The following is a 23,207-nucleotide window of genomic DNA, read 5'->3' on the forward strand; positions in this document are numbered from 1 at the left end:
ATGACGTCTGAAGTGTGCGCCGCCGTTGAGCTCCACTTAGGTTTTGCTGTGTAATATCTGATTGAGCTGCACTATAAGTCTACTCACTGATCAGAGCGTGTTTTTTGCCTCTAGACTCGGTCTGCAACATGGAATACTTGATCGGGATTCAGGGGCCAGACTTTGTGCTGGTTGCGGCAGATAATGTAGCAGCCAGCAGTATAATCCAGATGAAACACGGTGAGTTTGACGTGTAGTAGCATGCTAGCTGCATGCTAACCGGTCAGATATCAATTACATTAATTTCAATAAATTTTAATCTATAAAAGTATTGTAGACCACAAAAATGAACCATATTTTAGTGTTTGTACATATGTCTTAATTTCTTAATTTACTTGTCAACATTTCAGAATAGATGGCAATTGCTAAGAAGTTTTATCCGAAGTATGTTAGCTAACGTTACCTAGTGCTAACACAGTTTGTGCTTTGAACTGATTTACATATTAAGTTAATATATTCAAATCAGCTTATTAAACTTCATTTAGAATACACCTTTAACCTTCAACGGGAACAACACGTAAGTTATTATATTGTGATTATCCTCGAGTGTCAGTTTAGCGTCCTCGGATGAGTTTGCGATTTATTTCTGAAAGTGAAAGTAAGATCGCCTCCATAGTTACAAAGAAGGAATATTAAAATTCAAAGTAAACTCCATAAAGTAAAGTTAGTGTTGCTGTTTGTGGTCTAGATTAAAACTTAACATTACTTAATCTAAGTCTCATCATATTAGAATTAAGAATTGGATGTTTTTAGCAGATACATATAGTGACATTTTGCTATCTTTATTTTTGAGAAAACGGAGTAAAAATGTTCCATATACGACAAAATGTTTTCCAGTGCTTTCAAGAAGAGTGTCCCTCTCCCTAATACGGTTGTGGCTAGAAGGGATGCATTAAATTTTTTTTTAAGTTTTTTTATATATATATAAAAGTCTAAATCTAGCCCTTACAAGTAATTATTGTTGTGCAGTGTGAGGAAAAATTATACTATATTGATGTGCCCATTCCCAGTAAATTTAGCGGTATCCCTTCTCCCATTTACCCCCAGACTAACAAAATGTGTTAGGGTTCTGTTGGACATAATGCTAAGATGACTTGTTGTATATATTTACCAGATTATGACAAGATGTTCAAGCTCAGCGAAAAGATCCTGCTCCTGTGTGTGGGTGAAGCTGGTGACACAGTACAATTTGCAGAATACATTCAGAAAAATGTTCAGCTTTACAAAATGAGAAATGGTAAGCGTTCATTTTTCTCTTCTTTTTTTTCCCTGAAGGTTAATTGATTGTAATGGAAAGTATCCTAAAATTATTCCTGTTCAGAGCATCAAGCTATACACAGTGTCTTGGTTTTTGTCAATTGTAACTCTAAACATCATTAATTTGATTAGTAGGAATAAATTTAATTTCAATCTTTAGTTCAGAAGATGTCTAATACTTTTTCACTTTACGTAAAAAATTATCATTAGAATTGTATTTTGTTTAAAATTGATCATAGACTGGACTCTACATGTCAAATGTTTCTGTTGTTTCATGAATTGTTTCTGGTATATCTGTCTGTTTCTGCAGGATATGAGCTCAGCCCAGCAGCTGCTGCAAACTTCACAAGGAAAAACCTTGCAGACTATCTGCGGAGTCGGGTTGGTAGAGAATCTCTGCGTTCAAGCCCAGAATGTGCTATGATCTGTGAATGCACTTTTACATGTAAGGAATAATTGACGACGGGCCGTTGAATTATTAGAAAAATAATGCACACCCGAGGTGGTGATGCGACCACAACGCGAAGGATTCGTCCGGTTTTTGTACTTAAATCACTATTGTGAGTAGGATTATTTCCCCGTCTCATCCAATGCCTATTTTGCTAGTTCCAAAATGTAATTTTAAAACTGGTAATGGAGGCTTGAGCCGTTGATAACATTCTAATGCAGTTATTAATGAAGTTATTAGAAAGAGAGTGACAGGCACAGAGAGAGAGAGAGAGAGCGTTGTGTGAACGTTTTTCAGCCAATCCGATTCAAGCATTCAATGGCCCTGTAGTATAACTATAAATATTGCATAGTTTGTTTCCAAACCTTAATTTCTCAATAGATTAATTACACATTGTGTAGACCTGAGATGCATATAGAATAGATCAAACATAGTGTTATTTGTAAAATAACCAAACAGCAAATAATTTCCCCCCTTTTTTACTGTAACTACACTTGAATAGAAATGCCATAAAAATAAAACACTTTATTATATGTAATAGGTAGTGTATAGTGACTACTGTTCATAACTTCGGGGTTGGCAATTTCATAAAAAATATAATTACAATTTTAATTAACTGTTTTCTGTTGTAAGATATTTGAAAATGTAATTTTAGTACTTTGAGCCATTACTTAAGTTTTTTGTGTCACATGATCCTTCAGAAATTGTTCTTTTTTATTATCAATACTGAAAACTGTGATTTTTTTAAAAAAAAATTTTATAATTTTGTGGAAACTGTGATGTGATGCCTTTACAATTTTATTTTAATTTAATGCATCCTTACTGTATTCCGTTTAAAAAAACATCTTACTAACCCCAATCTTTTGAATGGTAGTGTATACATCAGTTAAAAACACGTTTTCAGTCACTTTTTCTTGAACATTGCTTTGCTTTCTCTCTTCAGTCCTTTTGTCGACAGCAATGCGAGGTGTGCCACAGAGTATATATCTGAATGCAGCCGGTGTAAAGTGTACTTAAAAACAGATGCCAGTGTGTTTTGAATGTGTGGAGGTGATATCAAGGTCTCAAAGGTCGTTGACACCTGCGCCTTCTATGTAATGTGATCCTGCTTATATGATACGTTCTCCAAATGTGTGTGTGTTAAACTCTGGGCAACATGGAGTGCACCCATCTGTGTAAAAATGGGCTTGTCGCCATCCTGGCTCTTTTGTCTGGTAGTGTGTGTGTTAATTTGTTAGGAAGAGTGTAACTGCCTCCTGTCACAATAGCAGAGTGGAGAAAATGATTACAAAAAACAATTAGAGCAAGTCAAAAGGGGGAAAGGTTGGGAGGGGTGGTCTCTGGGGGGCTGCAGAAGTGCTACAAGTTCATATATCTGCACTCTTTTAGTTCATCTTAACCTAAATGTTACTTGCCCACAGAACTAGGGAATAAATGAGTCCGTTTCAATATTTTTCCTCGAATGTGCCTCAAAGCGAGGAACATTTGACTAATAGATTTTGTTCATATATTGATACTTGCATACTCCACGATGTATAACAATATTCAAATGAAAAGTCTCAGATTTGTCTTTAAAATAAGGATTATGGGTACAACTTTGCATATTATATAACCTATTTCATTTGTGCTTAAATCCTTCGGGATGTTTAAATTAGAGAGATGTCATGCACGCTTTAAGGACCAGGTTTCTAAAAAAACAACTGGGCCTTTGGGGCTCCCCTGGAGTGGCTTCTCAGACAGATCTTTACGTAGAAAGAAAGAGGCGGCAGATGCTCAGATGGAGTCCAACATACTGTTCAGAACAGCCAAACACACATTTTATGTGCTTGTTTTATGTGCTGTGCTCATGTGCTGCATCCAACATCCCCTTAAGCTCTCTGTAGAACAGTCCAGCAACAGTTTGCCATCACTGGCACACATGAAACATTATTGGCCGCTTGTTCTCTCCCAGCACACTGGCTCAAATAATTACTGGTGCCGTATTGCGAGGCATTCCCCTGTTCCGCTACAGATGAACAATTAATACGGCAGATTGGGCAGAGATGCCAAAGAGGAGAACATGTCCTGGGGCAGTGGGCAAAGGGATGGGGAGCTCAGGAACAGAACATGAAAGCGAAAGGCAGGATGAATGAATGATATGGTACAATTATCAGTCTCTGTAAGAAGCTTTTGTTTGGTGTCCCTCAGTTTTTGTAACAGGGGCTCAGGTGAGAGGAAAGGCTGTAATGTTTGAACCATAGCTCATGAGGTTGGTGGAGAGTGTGGGAAACAGGTGTTGAGTTTATACGGAGGGGTAGATGACACTCGAGGGAATTTCAGACAAACTCAAACCTTGTCTTTCAACAAGCCCCTGTTCCTCTAAACCCTTCCTGCTGGGAGTGAAGCATGTTGCATAGGTGAGCTTCTCTAGGGGGTGTTTACTTACCCAAACGTGCCCCAGAGACGCCGAGAGCAGGGGGATGGCCCAGATCAGATTAAAGCCTCTCAGGTGAGTTTAGGTGGATCTGCTATAGTCTCATCCACGCTGAAAGGAACTGGACTTGATACTATATATTCACATTTACACTCTTAAAAAATAAAGCTTCCGCATAGGGCTGTTGGCTTCCCAAAAGAACCTTTCAATTCTTAAAATAACCAATTGTTTTTTGTGTGTGTGTGAAGAAAATTTTTATGCTACAAAGAACCATTTTTGGGAATTTAAAACATTCTATAGATGTTAAAGGCTTGTAAAAAAATAAAATAATAATTGCACTGCCATTTTTTTTGCTAGGCTGTTGCTGTGTGGAGTGTTTCTTAGACCACGTCCACATGAAGCCAGAGCTTTCCCTTTCCAATCCTTTTTTCCCCCTTGTAAATTAAGTAAAAAGAGTTTTGTCTCAAGAAATATCTGCGCTCACACAAACCACTGAAACGATGTAGTATACATGTCAGACCAATATGTGGCGCTGACTTGAAGACTTGGAGCATGCGCATAAACCTTGCATGCTTTATACAAACACAACAACGCATAAGAAGATTTTGCATTGCAGCATGAACAAAAGCATGTATTCCGCCATTGTTACGTGACATTGTGGTGTTTGATGGTGATGACATCATTGTTTCACAAAACATATAGATTGGCTATAGTGCTGTATGCGCGAAAATGCAAGGGTGTCATTTTCAGATTCATTCATGAGACCCAATTTTTTTTTTTAAATAGTGATTTTACCAGATCCATCTGGACGAGATGCCAATACAATACAAAATGTTTACGTATACAGCTAAATGCATCTCTATGTGTGGACCAAGTTTTTTTTTTTACATTTAGTCGCTAGAAAAATAAGATCTCTCTTTGAAAAGAGTATTTTCTGAAAGTCCATTGAGTGTTTAAAGAGTCATTTGTTTTTTTACACGTACATGCAACTCAAATTTAACGGATACAAAATACCGTTATATCGCTCGTAACTTCCGGAGAGAAAAAATGCGGACACTAGAAACTTTCTAATGTTGACCTTCTATCTTTGTGCACTATTAAATGAAGTGGCTGTGTGCGTATGCTAGAATAGAAATTAAAAAGAAAAATACTTGCATTTGCATTTTTACTTCAGGCATAAGTGTTTGCGTCAAAATTGAGGTAAACTTTGGGCTGAAAGAAACTCTTTTTTTTTTTTGTAGTTTTGTGAATTTTTTTAGTATAAAGTAAGAGGAATTTACTGTCCTAAATGGATCGGTGTAAGTACTATGGATAGCTGTGTATATCCATTTGTTGCTGCTATAAAGCAATCCACCCAAACCCATTCACTAAACCCACAGAACAGATGTTTTTTGGGAAGAGTGTGGGAAAGAAGCGGACGCCATTCACCTTATTAGATGTCAGTGAATAATCAGAATGATTTTTTGAAACCGATATCTCAAGGTAAAAAATTTACAGTTGCTTTAAATCATTAGTTCAATTCAATTCATTCAATTCAAGTTTATTTGTATAGCGCTTTTTACAATACAAATCGTTACAAAGCAACTTTACAGAAAATTATGTTTCGACAATATTTAGTAATAGCTTATAAGTGGTGACTGTCAGTTTGTGCACGTATGACAGGATTTGTAGAAAAATTAATACAAGATGTAGTCAGCCAGATGATGAACATTATTAATATTAATAATTAATAATTATTATATGATGCAGTCACACTTGTAGCAATATTTGTTAGTTCTGTTGTTGATTCAGGGTTAGCATCATCTGAGGTCCTCTGAGGGTCAGCATCATCTCTTCTCAGGTGTTGTGGATCCAGACTGGAGCGTGTATAAATCCTAGTTACATCCCGTGGCAAAACAGAAACAAATAGAGACATCATTAGCATAGCTGCTGTTCCAACAAAGTAAAATTAATTAACCCAAGCTAAAGAATAAGAATGCACATTTGATCAGATACAACTATACTCACAATTTAATATACATTATTCAAATGCTTGGCGAAAGAGATGCGTTATTAATCTAGATTTAAACAGAGTGTGTGTGTCTGAACCCCGAACATTATCAGGAAGGCTATTCCAGAGTTTGGGAGCCAAATGTGAAAAAGCTCTACCTCCTTTAGTGGACTTTGCTATCCTAGGAATTACCAAAAGTCCAGCGTTTTGTGACCTTAGGGAGCGTGATGGATTGTGGTGTGGTAGAAGGCTAGTTAGGTATGCCGGAGCTAAACCATTTAGGGCCTTATAGGTAAGTAATGATAATTTGTAACTGATACAGAACTTAATAGGTAGCCAGTGCAGAGACTGTAAAATTGGGATAATATGATCATATTTTCTTGACCTGGTAAGGACTCTAGCTGCTGCATTTTGGACTACCTGTAGCTTGTATATTGAAGAAGCAGGACAACCACTTAGAAGTGCATTACAATAGTCCAGTCAAGAGGTCATGAATGCATGAACTAGCTTTTCTGCATCAGAAACAGACAACATGTTTCGTAGCTTGGCAATGTTTCTAAGATGGAAGAATGCAGTTTTTGTAACATGGGAAATATGATTTTCAAAAGATAAGTTGCTGTGTAATATAACACCCAGTAACAGTACATCCGTCTAGTTGCAGATTGTAATCTACAAGATTCTGTGTAGTGTTTTTTGGTCCAATAATTAATATCTCTGTCTTATCCGAATTTAATTGGAGAAAATTATTGGTCATCCAATCTTTTAAATTTTTAACACACTCTGTTAGCTTAGATAATTTAGAGGTTTCATCTGGTCTCGTTGAGATATATAGCTGAGTATCATCAGCATAACAGTGGAAGCTAATTCCGTATTTTCTAATAATATTACCAAGGGGCAACATGTATTTAAAACAGAAGGGGACCTAGGACGGATCCTTGTGGCACTCCATATTTTACTGATGATAAATGAGATGAGTCCCCATTTAAGGAAACAAAATGGTAGCGATCGGACAGGTAGGATCTAAACCATCTTAGAGTCTGCCCTTGAATACCTGTATAGTTTTGTAATCGATCTATGAGTATGTCATGATCTATGGTGTCGAACGCAGCACTAAGATCAAGTATGACTAGAAATGAGCTGCAGCCTTGATCTGACGCAAGAAGCAGGTCATTTGTAATTTTAACAAGTGCAGTTTCTGTGCTATGGTGGGGCCTGAAACCTTACTGAAATTCTTCATACAGATCATTTTTGTGCAGGAAGGTGCTCAATTGAGCAGACACAACTTTTTCAAAAATTTTAGACATAAATGGTAGATTTGAAATAGGCCTATAATTTGCCAGTACACTAGGATCTTGTTTTGGTTTCTTAATAAGAGGCTTAATAACCGCCAGCTTGAATGGTTTTGGGATGTGACCTAAAGATAACGACGAGTTAATAATATTGAGAAGTGGTTCTTCGGCTACAGGTAACAGCTCTTTTAGTAATTTAGTGGGTACAGGATCTAATAAACATGTTGTTGGTTTAGATACAGTGATAAGTTTATTTGCTCTTCCTGTCCTATATTTGTAAAGCACTGCAGTTTATCTTTGGGTGCAATGGATGAAACTGAATTGTTAGATGCTGTAGAATCTACATTTGCTATTGTATTTCTAATGTTATCTATTTTATCAGTGAAGAAATTCATAAAGTCATTACTATTTAACATTGGTGGAATATTTGAATCAGGTGGCGTCTGGTGATTTGTTAATTTAGCCACTGTGCTAAATAAAAACCTTGGATTGTTTTGGTTATTTTCTATGAGTTTGTGGATATGCTCTGCCCTAGCAGTTTTTAGAGCCTGTCTATAGCTGGACATTTTTCTATGCAATTCTAAAAACTTCCAAGTAAGTTTTTCTCCATTTGCGTTCAAGACTACGAGTTACTTTCTTGAGAGAGTGAGTATTACTGTTATACTATGACAGTATGTTTTTCTCTAACCTTTTTAAATTTGACGGAGGCAACAGCTTCTAATGTATTAGAGAAAATAGTGCCCATGTCGTCAGTCATTTCATCTAATTCATGTGTATTTTTGGGTACAAATAGCAGTTGAGATAGATCAGGCAGGTTATTTGCGAATCTGTCTTTGGTGACTGGAACAATAGTTCTGCCCAGACGGTAACACTGAGCCATATAGTTAATATCAGTGATGTGCAGCATGCACGATACAAGGAAATGGTCTGTAACATCATCACATTGAGGTACGATATCTATAGCAGTAAGATCGATTCCATGCGATATAATTAAATCTAGTGTATGATTAAAACGATGAGTGGGCCTGGTGACATTTTGCTTGACTCCAAAAGAGTTTATTAGGTCAGTAAATGCAAGTCCTAATGCATCATTTGTATTATCAACGTGAATATTAAAATCTCCCATGATTAGCGCCTTACCAACTGTAACCAGAAGGTCTGAGAGGAAGTCTGCAAATTCTTTTAGGAATTCTGCATACGGCCCTGGTGGTCTATACACAGTAGCCAGAGCAAGAGATACGTTAGATTTCTTTTGCATGTCTGACAGTGTAACATTAAGCAGAAGTATTTCGAATGAGTTAAACCTGTATCCCGTTTTCTGGGTAACATTGAGAATATCATTATATATTGTTGCAACACCTCCGCCATGACCAGTCTGACGAGGCTCATGCTTATAACAGTAGTTTGGTGGAGTCGACTCATTTAGACCAAAAAAATCATTTGGTTTTAGCCAGGTTTCAGTCAAGCAGAGTACATCAAAACTATTATCTGTGATCATTTCATTTACAATAACTGCTTTGGGTGTTATTTAACTAATATTTATGAGCCCAAACTTTAAAGATTGTTTTTGTTCATTTACTTTACATGTTTCTGGTTTAATCACGATAAGATTTTTTCTAGATCCTACGTTAAATTTATATTTTGACCTCACTATTCGGGGAACAGACACAGTCGTAATAGATTTTTCAGCGCAAGTACTTTTATCATTTAAGCGGGTGGAACAAAAGTCATCATAATAGTTATTTGAGAATTGTCTTAATAGTCACAATAGGAGCGAAGTGTCCTGGAGATGTTGTCAGAGAGCAGCTCCGCTCCACCTCTGCTGGGGTGTAGGCCATTAGCACGAAACAGCCTAGGACGCTCCCAGAAAAGATTCCAGTTATTAACAAATAGCAGTTTCTGTTCTTTACACCATGACAACAACCATTCATTTAAAGCAAAAAGTCTACTGAACTTTTCGTGTCCTTGTCGATACGTGGGCAGTGGTCCAGACACGATGATCATCGCCGTGGGCGTCGTGCTGCGAACAGTCTCGATCAGGCTCCTGAAGTCCCTCTTCAGCGTCTCCGTCTGCCGCAGCGTGGTGTCGTTAACCCCGGCGTGAAGCACGACCGCTCTGGGGCTCTCGTCGGCTTTCAGGATCGCGGGTATCTGCGCAGAAACATCGAGAACACGAGCACCAGGGAAACAATGAGTGTGCACTTTACCTTCGGCTAACGTAGCATAGACGTGTCGGATGATGGAGTCTCCGATGATCACAGCGTCGTGTGCCGTCTCGAAGTGGTTCCGGGTGGAGATCTCGAAGACAGGAGGGGGAGAAGTCGTCGCCCGGGGCCTGGCTCGCATCCTCCACTGTGGATGCACCCAGGGTCCGTGGTGTCCCGGCGCCGGAGTGAAGGACATCTGGGAAGATCGCGTCCTGGGTGCACCGGGCCTGTGCAGAGAAACACACAGAGTAGACGTGGTGGGACTGTTAACAGCACGCTGTATACTTACCCCAGACTTGTGAGCGTCAGCCCAGGATGATTCCAGCGCGGCTCTCCGCTCTCTCAGCTGGGCCTGCCTCACCTCCAGGTCGCGAATCTGCTTCTCCACGGCCTCGAGCTCGAGCTGCACCGAATGCAGCTCGAACGTGTCCTCGTCTGCAATCAAAGGTAGACATTCATCCACCATTAAAGCAAGTAACAGTGAGTACAGCAATTGTAATGTGTGTGAATACAGTATTAGCATTAGCGGACCCAGGAGATCAAAATAAAACTAGTGATAACGAGGCTCTCTGATTGTTTTTGTTGTAGAATACAATTGTTCCGTTATATAAACGGAAACGATGGTGTATAAAATAGATTTTTAAGATAAAAATAGTCGATAAAAAGAAAATAGTGACGGAGCTCAAACGCAGTACAGGCGCCAACAACAAACAGGAAGTGACGTTGAATCCTCTTAGCAACGGTTCAGCGTAAAGTTTATATGTTGGGACTCTCAAACACACTTTGGAAGTCCTTCAGATGTGGATTGAAATCTCCCTATCTGAGAGCTGTGCAGCCGGGAAACGGGGAAAGCGAATGTAGTTTCAGCCGAACAGAGTTTTGAGATAGAGTGAGCGCGAGCAAGATAGAGGGAATAGGACTAAAAGAAGTTTTAATGAGAGCTGGCACTGCTCCAGGGCATAGGGGTGAGGGCGGGAGACGGAGGGGAGGAGAGAGGAGGTGGGTAGGTGCTCGCGGCAGCAGGGGTGCTGTCTTCCTGCAGATGTCACACTGCTGGTGACACCAGCGACCCCCCCCCAGACCGCTCCACACTCCACTCCCTCCCCTTCTCTCCCCTTTCACGGCTGTTTCACACCCCTCCCTTTGCTCTTCTCTCTCTCTCTCTCTCTCTCTCTCTCTCTCCCTCCATCTAATGCATTCAAGTTTGGTGGTTGTTGGTGTTTTCAGGCAGATTTTTTACATCTATGCTAGGATTTTGCAGCATTTCTTTTTCATTTTATCATCAGACTTTTATTATTATACACTTTTATTTTTTTAATGACTCTATTTGATTCTGATTGGTCAGTTGCTGTCAAGTATTTTCCCCCAGGCAGTTGATTTTTTACAAAACTCTGCTAGTTCCTTGGCTCCCATATTGCGGAATCCTGTTTCCACCGTGGAATAAAAATAAATAAATAAATAAAGGTAATTTTAACTTCTCACAGTTTTGACTTCTGTTTATAGTTTATATCTCATGAAATACCAAGAGATAAAAAAAAAAGTCAGAATTGTGAGATAAAAGCCATTTGCCTTTTTCATTTTCTTATCTGTGGCATTAAAAAAAGTTAGATGTAAATGTAGAATTCAGAGGAAAAATACAGAATTACTGTATTTAAGTTCTGAATTCTAAATTCCTAGTTTCTCTCGCAGTTCTGAGTTTATATAGTTTATATTATATAAGAATTATGAGAGAAAAAAAATCTGAATTGAGAGAAAATCTGTATTATAAGGGGAAAAAATAATTGTGACAAGTCAGAATTATCTTTTTTTTTTTGTGGCAAAAATATCATTAATATTCAGTGTCTTTATTTATTTGTTCAGTGATTAGATGAATAATGTACAGTCAGATTTGTATCATTTCAAAATAACCTCCACTTTATTTGTTGCAATGACTTACTAAACCATATGTTTGACTGTAATTACGTCTCTTTATGTGGATTAAGTGATTAAAATAGCTTTTTTTTCTCTCTTTTTTTATTTTTATTTTTTTAGACTCCATACCATGTGAACCTGCTCTTGGCAGGATATGATGAGGCCGATGGTCCAGGACTGTACTACATGGACTACCTGTCAGCGCTTGCCAAAGCCCCCTTCGCAGCGCACGGATACGGTGCCTTCCTCACTCTCTCCATCCTGGACCGATATTATAGACCAGGTGATTCTGCACTTTCACTTATGAGGCTATAATTGCTATTATTTTATTTACTGAGTTCTAATCCTGTTTTTCCGTTCTTCTTCCTCCAGATCTGACTCGTGAGGAGGCTGTGGATCTGCTCAAGAAGTGTTTAGAGGAGGTAAGTTGCTCTCCATATGCTTGTCCGTTCATCCATCTAATTTTATAATTACTGGTGGTTTCTGTGGGAAGCATCACTATTACTATTGTTCACATTTGCAGTTAGATTCAAACATATCGCATACATTTCTCCAAATCCCACCTACTTCAAAATTAAGAAATAGTGTTTACTTTATTTAAAAAAAAATCTGTGATGGAAAAGCTAATTTTTCAGCAGCTGTCACATGATCTTTCAGAAATCATTCTTATATGCTGATTGTTGCTCAAGAAATGTTTTTTAATTATCAATGCATTTTAGTGAAACATTTTTCACAATAGTTTGACAAAGTTCATAAGAGAAGCATTTATTTGAAATAGAGATATTTTGTAATGTTATAAATGTCTTTACTGTCATCTGTGCTGAATAAAAGTATTATTTTCTTAAAAAAAAGAAAAAAAAAGACTGTAACCACTTTAGCACTGTAGTTGTGCCTTTTCTTGCCAACAAGAACCACATGTTTTTCAGAAAGTGTTTAAATCCAGAAAGTGGGTTATACAAACCACCTCCTGAGCTATTTCAATCATGGGTTTTGTCATGTTTATGACCTTTTATGACTGATTTTGTATATTTCCTTGTTCTCCAAAAGCTCAACAAACGATTCATCCTGAACCTGCCTTCCTTCACTGTCCGTTTGATCGACAAAGATGGCATCCACGACATGGAGAAGCTTCCTGTGGGCCCTAAATGAGCAACTACTGTTATTCTCCTGTAGTCAAACTCTTTTGTAAATGCAAATGCAACCCTCTGTGCTCTAATAAAAACATTGACCCCTTGTTAATTACACGGTCTTCTTATTTTCCTCCTTTTTTTTTTAGTGGAGAACATTTATTTAGACTCACCGTTTTGTAGATTTAGCTGTTTTCCACACCAAAACGCACTCAAAAGTTTGTTGGATCTGTTTGCATCGTACTGCGGAGTACAGAAGTAGAGGAGAAATGAGGAGCGGCGTGCACTTATGCTATCTTTGGATGTGTACTTGTTTCCTCACTGCTTTGTACACAAGTGTTTTTGCACTCAGACGAGTGTGTCTCCTTCCCCTCTCTCTCCTCCACAGACAGGTGATTAATAAACATTAAACAGTCCCTCTCTCCTGAACACACCGGAATCTAAAGGGACGAGCAGCATATGTTCGCCTGCAGGCAGAGAGAAATGCAGAGCAGCCCTGCTGAGTGTCAGAGAGACAAGAGAGATGAGGGGAGGGAGGGGGTCACGGCGAGGGGGAAGCGGGGGATTGACACTCAGGATGGGTATATGTGTGCGCTCGTGTGAGTGAGAGCCGGCAGGGGGGCAGGTATGGAGATGGATGCCCCTGAGCAGATGAAGAAAGGTAGAGTGACAGATGGGGTGAGAGGAGACAGAAGCGGTGGAAGAGAAGAGCCTAGCAACTGTTTAGCTGCGTTCGCCGACTGTAGTGATTGCCGAGCCCCCGGGGGTTAGTGGTCAGGACTGTTTTATCTCAGAGGTAATTCTGCCGGATTTGCCACTGTGTCACATTGAGGTTTCGGTTTGGGTTAATGTCACCCTGCCTTTAGCAAATGGGGCTAGAAATTTCAAACATCCCCCTGGGTGTTCAATTTGTATCACACTAATTTTGTAATCACGCCAAGATTTGTACTATGCCAACAAGTCCATTTATGCAAAGCAAAAACCTGCTGGTTGTGTATAAAAAAGTGGTGGGGGGGAGGGGGTCATCAGGAAGTCATTCTCAGCATCAAGCGGTTGAATTCAGTTGTTGGTTTAATAATATATTACATTTACATTGCAATACGGCAATAAGAATAACAGTAACATTGATAATAAACATACAACATTAAGTACAAAATGACATTTCACAATGAAATTTGTCAGTGCCTAATTACTTTTACGCCCCCATCCTTAATTGTCTCTGCCATCTTTTGAATTTGGTTTAGGGGCCCAATCTCCAGAGAGCACCATGTAGGGCCCTGTACAGGTCAGTCATGGGGATCCATTGGGAGTTTGTGGTCCGCATGCAGCGTAAAGCATCGTGGCATTTCCTCTTTCTCTGGAGATCTTGGATTTCATCAGAGACGAATGCAATCGGTTCGTACAGGCGCGAAACGGTGGGGTGAACGCACACATTCGTACACATAAATACACTCATACACTCCTAAAAGTGAGGGAGGTAGTGTCTCTCTCCCGATTGTTCATTTGCGGTGCTTGAGTTCCTTGTCGTGGTGGCTTTTTCCTCCTCCTTCTCCTTTATCCAGCAGTTTTAGGGCCTCTAGCAAGTAACTCTGGAAGGCCGACAGGGCGGCACAGATGGCGGGTGTGCCGAAACCGTGGGTGAGGAGGCTGAAGTGGGTCAGGCTGCTTTGCACCCCGGGCTCCAGGCAGGGTGTGGGGCGACTGGCACCCAACGGCGACCTGTCCTGCGACATCAGGTCCATAAACTCCTTGCAAATCTCCCTGAAGACATTAAATGAGAAGTGAGCACATGTATGCCAAGCGAAACATGTAAATAAACAGTTATTATTGGCTTGCAAGAACAAACTAATAAATTGAGGAGAAAATGTGTTCACTTGTAAAACTGAAAGTAGTACTCCGTTATTTTACTAAAGATTGTGTCGGGGGGTTTTCAAACTGGGGCCCCAAGAGGGTGCTGATGGTTAAAAAAAAATTACTACCATTTCATTAAAAAATTTGTCAAAAATCATCAGATCAATCACAATTATTATTATTTTTTTCTATTGACTGCCCTAGTTTAATGCTTTTTCTTTGGGTTTATTTTAAAAATAATTAAAATATTTAGTAAAAATTCTCAGATTTTACATAATACATACATATATACAGTATATATATATATTTTTTTTTTTAACCCATAGATTCCCTTTTTATAATATAAAGCTAGCCATATATTTAATTGTATAAAGACTTAAGAATCATTTATTGTTATATTATTGAAATATTTACATATATAATATAATAATATAAAATATAATTATGCATGTATTTATAAAACAAATTCTAGAAAATATTTATGGAATATTGAAATTATTGTTAGTTATTGTTTAGGTAAACATGAAGAATAGCAAACAAAATAGTGTGGTTGATAGAATTCAATTATTGTGATTGACCACAGCATGGACAAAAGAACATTTTAAACCTTAGCACTCTCTTGGGACCCCTGTTACAGACTTAGTAAGATAATGGAGAACGATGTTACATTTGTGAACTGTGCAATGTTTAAATATGAACTATACCAGAGTGCTTCAGGTTTATTCCACGGTTCAAAGAATTTATACATTTAAGTATATCTACGCCATGCAAATGACTTATTTCTTTTTTAGTAAGTAGAAGTGATTGAACCGCTTGAAGATCTTGACTCACTTGGTGGCATGCAGCATACTGCGTCGTGTGGGCAGCTGATCTGGGTCACTTTGTCTGCACAGATACTCTGCTGTGGACCGGGCAGGGAACTCTGTCTCGCACACATACCCGAAGTCCCGTGCGAGATGAACCGCCTCACCTGAGAAGAGAGCGTGAAGATTGAAAAAATGGAACTTGAATATGCTGACTCAAAGCTCGAGGTGATAATAGGCTCTTGAACGTGTAAAAATGACTTCTTAGGCACTTATAATTTTGAGTTAGCACTCGCTGGAAAATTATTGCTTCACATTGACATTAACATCTACGTTCTCGCCATAAGTGACTGATAATGTGTGTGTGCTGAGTTTGGGACAATTACTGCAGCAAGTACGAGGCGGTGTCTCAGACGTAATCTGATAATATGTATGTGTCTGGTTTTTATTAAATGTTTCAGTACCTTCTACCAGCGCTGTGAGGAGTGTGACGTTGGCTGCCTTTCGCCGACCGGCAGGCAGGTTGAGGCCGATCTTCTCCAGACGTTCTCGCAGACAGCGGCCCCCGTTTTTTGACTTTGCTCTGAAGGAGAAAAGATAGAAAATATTAACACCTCCGATTCCTCCAAGACATCTGATGATGTTCTTCCTCCATCCCTTCTATTCACCTGCGCAGGACTCCTCCCAGCAGTGAGGCGTTGAGGCACTCAGGTGGAGCCAGGCGTCTCTGGACTTCTCCAACTGTGACCTTGTACTTAGAGGTGGAGCTGAGGAGCGACAAGCGGCCCGGGACAGAGCAGAAAACCTCTGCAGGGTTGGACACACATCCCAAACCCAGGCCTTCTTTAGTGAGGGACAAGGCAGAGACCGCTGAGCCATTTAGCTTTGATGGGACCGGAACTGTAAGAAGAAACAGAAAGCAGTTTAGGGTTTGTGTGCAAGAATTACCACAGGTGAGTGAAATCTTATTTTAAAGAAAGTGACGATTTATAAAAATGTGATAATTTGTGCTTTTGGATTCGCCCCTCTGTTCGAAACCTTTTTAAGATGCTCTCCCACAGGTTGACATCTGTTGTCTCAGTGACACTGTGTTTAATTTCTGTTTCTCACTCTTTATCTTCAAATGGGTGTTGCATCTCCATTGGGGGAAAGCTTTATTCCATCTGTTGTGCACACAGTTGTTTTCACTTGTTGTGTTGGTAATTAAAGTTTTCTTGCATCTTAAAAATCTGACTTTCAAATGAACCCAACGATTACTGTGCCGAAAATAACACAATGTAATAAAATGGCAAACATAAAACAAAAAATTAGGCTGTTATGCATTAACCCATTTTAAAGCAGACATTGTATAAAGATTTTTGCCCCAGTAAACCAAGGCACTTAAAGGAATGAGACATAAACCTCCATTCAAACTCTAATAATGATTAGTGTTGGCTATCATTGGCTTTTAATTTGGGCTTGAGTATTTTTGTTACATCATTCCTAAAAACCTTCATTTGTTTTCATAAGATTAGCCTGTATGCAGACGCTTAATCGAGCATTTGCTTATGGCACATCTGTGTGGGCTGGATTTTCAAGCACACTTCAATAGAACTAGAGAAAATGCAGAGTATGCATGTATTAGGAAAATCGGCTACATGGGTGTATGAATGATTCAAAACGTGGAGGGTTGGGGGGAACATTCTGCCTAAGAAAAAACTGCCCAAGGTGACTTGGTTTACCTGGCTTGGTTGGTCTGTTGGCTGGTTTTAGAGAGATTTGGGCACCTTTAGCATGATAGGGCTAAGAGACAGGCAAGCAACAGCTTTGCCAAGCTAGGAAACCATCTAAACTAACTCCAGCGTTACCCAAATAAACCATGGTTTTATTATAGCCCTATTAGTTTAACCGTTGTACTACAGATACCAAGGTTAAATTGGTTAGTTTAGCAAAATCATGGTTAATTTGTGGTTGACATGGTTTAACAATATTTTTGGTTTTATTTGACCCAAAGTTGGGTTGAAACAGCCCCTCCACCTATATTTCTTCAAAAGAACCCAACAAAATATTCAAGTAGCCTAATAAAGTTCAAAAATGAGTTAAAAAAAATTAAAATTAGCTAAAAAAAAACCTCAAACGCTAAAACTCGCGTTTTTTTAAAGTAGGCCTACGTTTTAGGTTTATGTCAGTATCGGCCGATTTCTCATAAAAAATGCAGTTATTTCACTTTATTATTAAGAACACATCGACGGCAATATAAGTAGGCTACAAGAATTAGGCCTTCTTTAAGACTGTTAGAAGACAGTTAGAGAACTACTGACAGAAACGATTTTAAAAATCGGCTGTCCTGAAAGTATTTGTAGCTATAATTCACATTATTCAAGTGTAATATTCATCTATCCTCCAAAAAGTCGAATTCTGAATGTTTATGAAGTGATAATATGCCACATATGCCTTCATATGCCACAGCTATCACTGCGCTCCCGTATGTTTTCGCGCGCTGTGGAGCTGAAACAGCGCTTCTCTCCTCCCCCTTTTGCAAGGATTGGCACATAACACACTGTGTTACTGTTTATATTATCTATATCCCTGATTGTAGAGGTAAAATGCGCTGTAGTATTGGCTTTCTCCTCTTCGTGGGCGGTGTGCGCGTCTTCGCTATGCCCTGCTGTGTAGCACTGATTGGTGGACACAAACGAGCTCTGAGCGCGCGGCCGAGGTGCTGGAAGCATCTCTCATAAGCTGTGAGAGTAGATCCGTTTATTCATGTAGGCTTTAGTTTCTTCTCGACACAGAAATCTCCCTACACTCATGAGTACATAATTGATCCATTCTGTTGCTCGGTAAATAGGCGAGATTTCATAGAGCACTAAACAAATCTAAAATAAATGCATAAGTAATTTATGAAAATATGCAGTAGCGTACTGCACTGCAGAAAGTGATTTCAGAAGCTATCCTCATTAACTATCCACTGAATTTTTTTAATGGTAAGTGGAAAGGAATAGTAATGGTCTGAATTCTTCATAACTTTATTATCTGCACTCTTCCTCCATTTCGGCTTTCTCTAATCCCTCTCTTTCTCTCATATGACCATGAACAGTTCATTAACAGCAACTGCCTTAAGGGTGAAGGCAGAGTGCTACAGGATTTCTTGACTTCAAATGAAATTGCAGAGCTGAATTATTGTGTGTGTGTGCTTGACTGAATCCTTTATGGTGTCTGAGCAGCACATAAAATCTTTTTTTGTTTTTCTTTTTCTAGCAAGAGAGGTCACCCCCTCTTCTTTATATGCATCAGAGGTACAGACTCTCACCTTTCTTGATAACAGAATGGTCCAGGATCCCCAAAGCAGATGCCTCCTCCATACCCTGTTAAAACCGAACAGCACTATTACTTCACTTAATTTAAACTTGCTTGATGGTTGAATAGTTATTGAAAATGATTGAAAAACACTTCCAATTATTTATTTTCTTAATTATTTAAATTATGATGATGATGATAATGGTAAAAATGCTCCTGATTTAATTAATATATTAATTTTTATCTGTATAATTACAGATTAAATAATGTATTTATAAATATTTGTATTTATATGTTGTATTACTATATGTTCCTTAATTGAAACTAGATATTTTATTTGATCTTGAGTTTTATATAAAAAGTTAAAGGAATGAGAGATTTCATGACATCACATGTACCAGCAATATCATTGACATTCTTTTTCTCCTCAGAAATAAAAGGGGAAAAGTTCGTAACGAGGCTACAACTTTGCTTTTCTCTATTGTAATATGAAAGCAATGCATGAATAAAACAAAACAGACCACTCTGAGAATTAACATAAGATACTTGTCCATTTAAAGTCGCAGGAATGACTAAGTAAAAAAAAAATAGTGTTTACGCTTATTTGTAGTTTTATGTATGGCAAATTAAACTATCAGGCTTGTTCCAGTCTAACTCAGTTCTCGGAAATGCTTCGTATCATCAAAGAGAGTCCAGTTGTTTGTTGAATAATTGGCCGAGGAAACCGATTGGACGCGCTGTAAGTTTCCTATGATAGACACGAACTCATTCTGCACCTGCCCACTATACTGCTGTTTTCTCTCCTGAAAGAGTGAATGAACAAGCCTTCATGTAGCTCGAGCCGAAAATCAAACGAATTTAAAGCAGATTCTTCTGTGGAATGGTCAGTTTAATGGATAATTCTTCAATTAGTGGCACTGACGTTTAGGTTTTAAAAAGCTTAATAAAAGCCTATTTATTTTACCTTTTTATGGCTAATATAATTTTTACAAAATATTTTTTTGTAGTCTATATTTATTCCTTAAGAAGTCTACAGTAATAATTTCGCATAATGATTTGCTTGATTGTGTGTCATTACCATATCGTTCTTCTGGAGACTTTTAATTGAGAAGAAACACATTTGTACTTTTCTACGAAATTAATTGACCGTTAACTTTTAAGTCCAAGGCTTAACTTTTCTCTGAGAAATGTCGTTATCGTTACCATTGCACGATATCTAAAATCTAAACCATCAAACATTATAACCTTAATCCACTTTTGTAGCATATATTAACGTTTTTAAGTTTTATTTTTTAAATATCAAGCAGTCAGAAGAGCCCATTGAAGAATTACGCACGTTTTACGGGTCTTCGGTTTTCGTAATTTCAGGAGCAGTAGTTTTGTATTTATTTATTTTTGGCTGGTAATATTTTAAATAATGTTTTAAAATTATATGTAAAAAATTTAATCTGTTTTAGACAACGTTATGCACAAAAAATATTTGATCTTTAGTAAGAAAATACAATGTTTATTTTAAATGCATTTTCACAAACACAAGGGTCATCACGGAAGAAATATCACTTTAAAGCACTCATGCAAAAAACAAGATTATAAAAGAAATAGTTGTTTAGGAAAATATTTACATATCCATTTGTGATTTTTTTTAGCATTTATTTGGAACACGTCAAAGACACTCTTATTTAAATAAATAGCTTATTAACAGATAAATTATGTTATGAAGCGCCTGAATTGTGTAGTTTACATTTTATGTAAAACAGCTGTAAAAATCTGTACATAAAAAAAACACTCAAATAAATTAAAAACACTATCAATGCTTTCATGTTTAATGAGCATGATCCTTGCTAACTATTTCGCATTTGTGTTATACAGAAAATTTTATAATAAATATAAAAGAGAGATTAAACTCACCTGAATGTCATCCAGACCGTGATGACCCACTGTGTGCATTCCCAGAGGACCTTCACCGAGCGCCGCTGCTCCTTCACCCAGGCCATGATGGAGCAGCCGCGGAACGCCCGGATACTCCCGCCGCGGATCTAAGCTCAGAGCGCGGTGTGACTGCGACAGAAGCCCCGCGTCCTCTGAGCGCGAGCGCTGGGAGTGCCACGCTGCCTGCTGGTGCTGATGAAGGGAGTTGATGGACTGATAGGGGTCCGGTAAATGCGGGTATCCAGTGTCTTGACTCTGGGAATAAGACAGTGAGGACTGGGGGTATGGAGGTGGAAAGTAGGGGGGCTGGAAGTCAGACGCCGGAGTGTGGCAGAGAGGGGGAGCCGAGGAATACGCTGCCTGGTTCAGCGAAGAGAGCTGCGAGAGTCGCCCGCTAGGAGAGGAGCTGGACAGTCCGTCCGCACGGTCCTGTTGGTGAAAATAAGTTTCAAAACTTTGTCAATGTATGGGTCCGCCATATAGCCAATAAAAGTGTCAGGCAATAAACTTATAAAGAAAAGATCACATTGTAAACGTAAAGGGTTTTCATCATGTCATAATTGATGCTGATCCCTGTATCCACCCATTTATGTTGTTACAATGACTTCTATCATTTCTATTGATGTTTTTAGAGTTTCGAATTTCTTCATCAGTAATTAAAATCAAAGTGCACAGATGAGAATCTTGGATATTTAAGATAGCAATTGTTTTTATATTTTGAACAGGCTCGATTTTTTTAGGATATACAGTATAAGCAGCATAATTAGGCCTCTTTGTTAATTATGAGCTGTGGGTAAATACAGTTAATGTTACGATAATTTATTCTATATTTTACATGAAATGTACGTGTGTGTAACTTATGTCAAATCGTAGGAAAGATAACTGCACATTCTATATTAATTAATTAAATTTTTTCTTCTTCTGGATTTCTGGTTATTAAATTAATGGTTGTTAATCGTACTAGCCTATATTCGTTAAAATCATACTAATTAAAAATGCTAATAGCTTAACAAATGTTCCAGAGCATTTTTCTGTGCCAGGTGTTTTAACGATACCCACTGTTTTAAACAATCAGGATTGACAGACAGACAATAGATACAATTAATGCTGCTTTCCAGGATTATAGGCACAGAAAAACACGTAGGCCTAATAATTTTGCTTTTTGTGCTTCTATAATTTTCCTTGCCATTTTTCAGTTTCTCGGATATTTTTAGTAAAAAAATAATTGAAACGACTGAAACACTGTAACAAATGAATGTGACAGCATCTTTCATTTCTACTTTTGCAGATAGGATATACTCGTTTTATTTTTATTCATTTGTTTAATCTTTATTTCTTTAAATTGGTTTGTTTTATTATTATATTTCAATTTACTATTCGATTTTTTTTTGTCTTCCAAGGCGAAAAAAAAATATTTGGCAGTTTTTCAGCTCCGTCAAAATACTAAGGGAAACGCCTTCGCATGTGATAAAAACAAATCAAACCGAAGTTTCCGTCTCGCCTTTTTCAGCCACCGACTTTAATGATTCTCTTTGTTGAAACGCAAGATAAAGGCTAACTTTCAAGTCACTGTAAGACAAAGACTAGTCTGTTATCTCCGTTTAGACCAATGGCAGCATGTGACATTTGCAATGAAACACACTTTTGCGCTTCCATATTCTACGCACACTGAACACCATTGACCCTGATTACGCTCGCTCGTCTGCGCTTTCATCTATACGCTACACTCATCGCAGCTGATATCACATGACAATCATCTCGATGATGAGTTCAACAGATCAAAAGAACTTTGCATCACTTTAACTCACCATGGTCGAGTAGGTGTGGACTAACATCTGGACACAAGAGCTCCAATACGCCTTTTACGCGTTGACTTTTACAGCCTCCTTAAAGCCTAGTCGTCAATAAAAAAAACCCCCCGGGATCTCGATCCAATAACTAGACAGTCCCAGTGATGTCCTCCTCTCTGGATGATGCTCTATATCAAACTGTTCCTGTTAATCACACCCGAGCGCTCTTATAGCGCTACACTACGGGGGGAGGGGTTGGCTAGACCACCTTAAAGGGACATTAATTAATTCCTCTAAATTAATTCATTCTCTTCATTCATTTGTAAAAAAAAATCCTTCTTTTATTACGTTTTCTTGCAGGACAGTAGTTTATTAAACTTTATGACTATTTGAACACTCACGGTTAATTTATTTAGCTTATAATTAATTGTTATTTCTATAAACATCACAGAAAATAAGGTTCTTAGTCTATTTTTTAAGTCCTACCAGCGTAACTGAACTTAAGAAAATAAATCACATTGTTTCTAAATGCGAAGAGCAGGCATAGTTCTAGTAGCTAGTTCTAAATATACAACAGAAACTTTTTTTCAATATTTTTTTTTCCTTTTTTTTCACATTTCTCTTAGGCTATAGCTAAAATTGAAACACTGATTAAATTGAACTGAAGCCTACCTGTAGGCAGTAAGGTTCTGTCTTGGTTCGTGATTTCCACAACATGTTTCTGGATAAAGTTGTCGTCCTTTATTGAATTCAAGACGGGAGAGATCGGACTATATGCCCTGCGAGATACACGGGGAGAGAGAGGGGTACCGGAGAGACACGGGAGTTTTATTGACAAAAAGACAGAAGAGAGGGAGAGAGAGGGAGAGAGAGG

General features: G+C 38.3%; 2 protein-coding genes and 1 long non-coding RNA gene across 4 annotated transcripts; 2 read left to right on the forward strand and 1 right to left on the reverse strand.

Annotated features, from left to right (window-relative positions):
- Positions 1–12,793, forward strand: LOC132145297 (proteasome subunit beta type-2-like). Its single transcript, XM_059556199.1, has 6 exons — positions 1–219; positions 1,154–1,276; positions 1,607–1,677; positions 11,675–11,837; positions 11,927–11,976; positions 12,602–12,793. The coding sequence occupies exons 1-6, from the start codon at positions 129–131 to the stop codon at positions 12,701–12,703; spliced, it is 600 nt and encodes a 199-aa protein (XP_059412182.1). The 5' UTR covers positions 1–128; the 3' UTR covers positions 12,704–12,793.
- Positions 12,794–13,734: 941 nt separating this feature from the next.
- LOC132145296 (transcription factor AP-2-epsilon-like) lies at positions 13,735–23,151 on the reverse strand. Of its 2 annotated transcripts, none has more exons than XM_059556197.1 (7): positions 23,006–23,151; positions 20,523–20,972; positions 18,628–18,682; positions 16,004–16,235; positions 15,800–15,918; positions 15,364–15,502; positions 13,735–14,442 (listed from the first exon to the last, which is right to left on the reverse strand). In XM_059556197.1, exons 1-7 carry the CDS (start codon positions 23,048–23,050, stop codon positions 14,181–14,183), a joined length of 1,302 nt encoding a protein of 433 aa, XP_059412180.1. In that variant the 5' UTR covers positions 23,051–23,151; the 3' UTR covers positions 13,735–14,180. The 2 variants fall into 2 exon arrangements, with proteins under 2 accessions (XP_059412180.1, XP_059412181.1); XM_059556198.1 differs by lacking the exon at positions 23,006–23,151 and adding an exon at positions 22,352–22,541.
- On the forward strand, positions 15,012–18,735 carry LOC132145298 (uncharacterized). The gene is made up of 3 exons (XR_009434456.1): positions 15,012–15,563; positions 15,797–16,288; positions 18,582–18,735. It is a non-coding gene; the product is annotated as an uncharacterized LOC132145298 (long non-coding RNA).
- Positions 23,152–23,207: the final 56 nt, after the last annotated feature.

This window comes from Carassius carassius, chromosome 8 (genome assembly GCF_963082965.1).
Source record: "Carassius carassius chromosome 8, fCarCar2.1, whole genome shotgun sequence".
Taxonomy (NCBI): Eukaryota; Metazoa; Chordata; class Actinopteri; order Cypriniformes; family Cyprinidae; genus Carassius; species Carassius carassius.

What these genes read in the sequence shown, in the direction of transcription:
- LOC132145297 (XM_059556199.1), top strand. Translation starts at nt 129, where the DNA reads ATGGAATACTTGATCGGGATTCAGGGGCCAGACTTTGTGCTGGTTGCG. An exon ending in GCTTTACAAAATGAGAAATG is followed by an intron (nt 1,277 to 1,606) that starts GTAAGCGTTCAT and finishes CTGTTTCTGCAG; the next exon opens with GATATGAGCTCAGCCCAGCA. An exon ending in CAGACTATCTGCGGAGTCGG is followed by an intron (nt 1,678 to 11,674) that starts GTTGGTAGAGAA and finishes TTATTTTTTTAG; the next exon opens with ACTCCATACCATGTGAACCT.
- LOC132145296 (XM_059556197.1), bottom strand. Translation starts at nt 23,050, where the DNA reads ATGTTGTGGAAATCACGAACCAAGACAGAACCTTACTGCCTACAG. An exon ending in CCATTCTGTTATCAAGAAAG is followed by an intron (nt 16,236 to 18,627) that starts GTGAGAGTCTGT and finishes TTCTTCTTACAG; the next exon opens with TTCCGGTCCCATCAAAGCTA. An exon ending in AGTATGCTGCATGCCACCAA is followed by an intron (nt 14,443 to 15,363) that starts GTGAGTCAAGAT and finishes TAATGTCTTCAG; the next exon opens with GGAGATTTGCAAGGAGTTTA.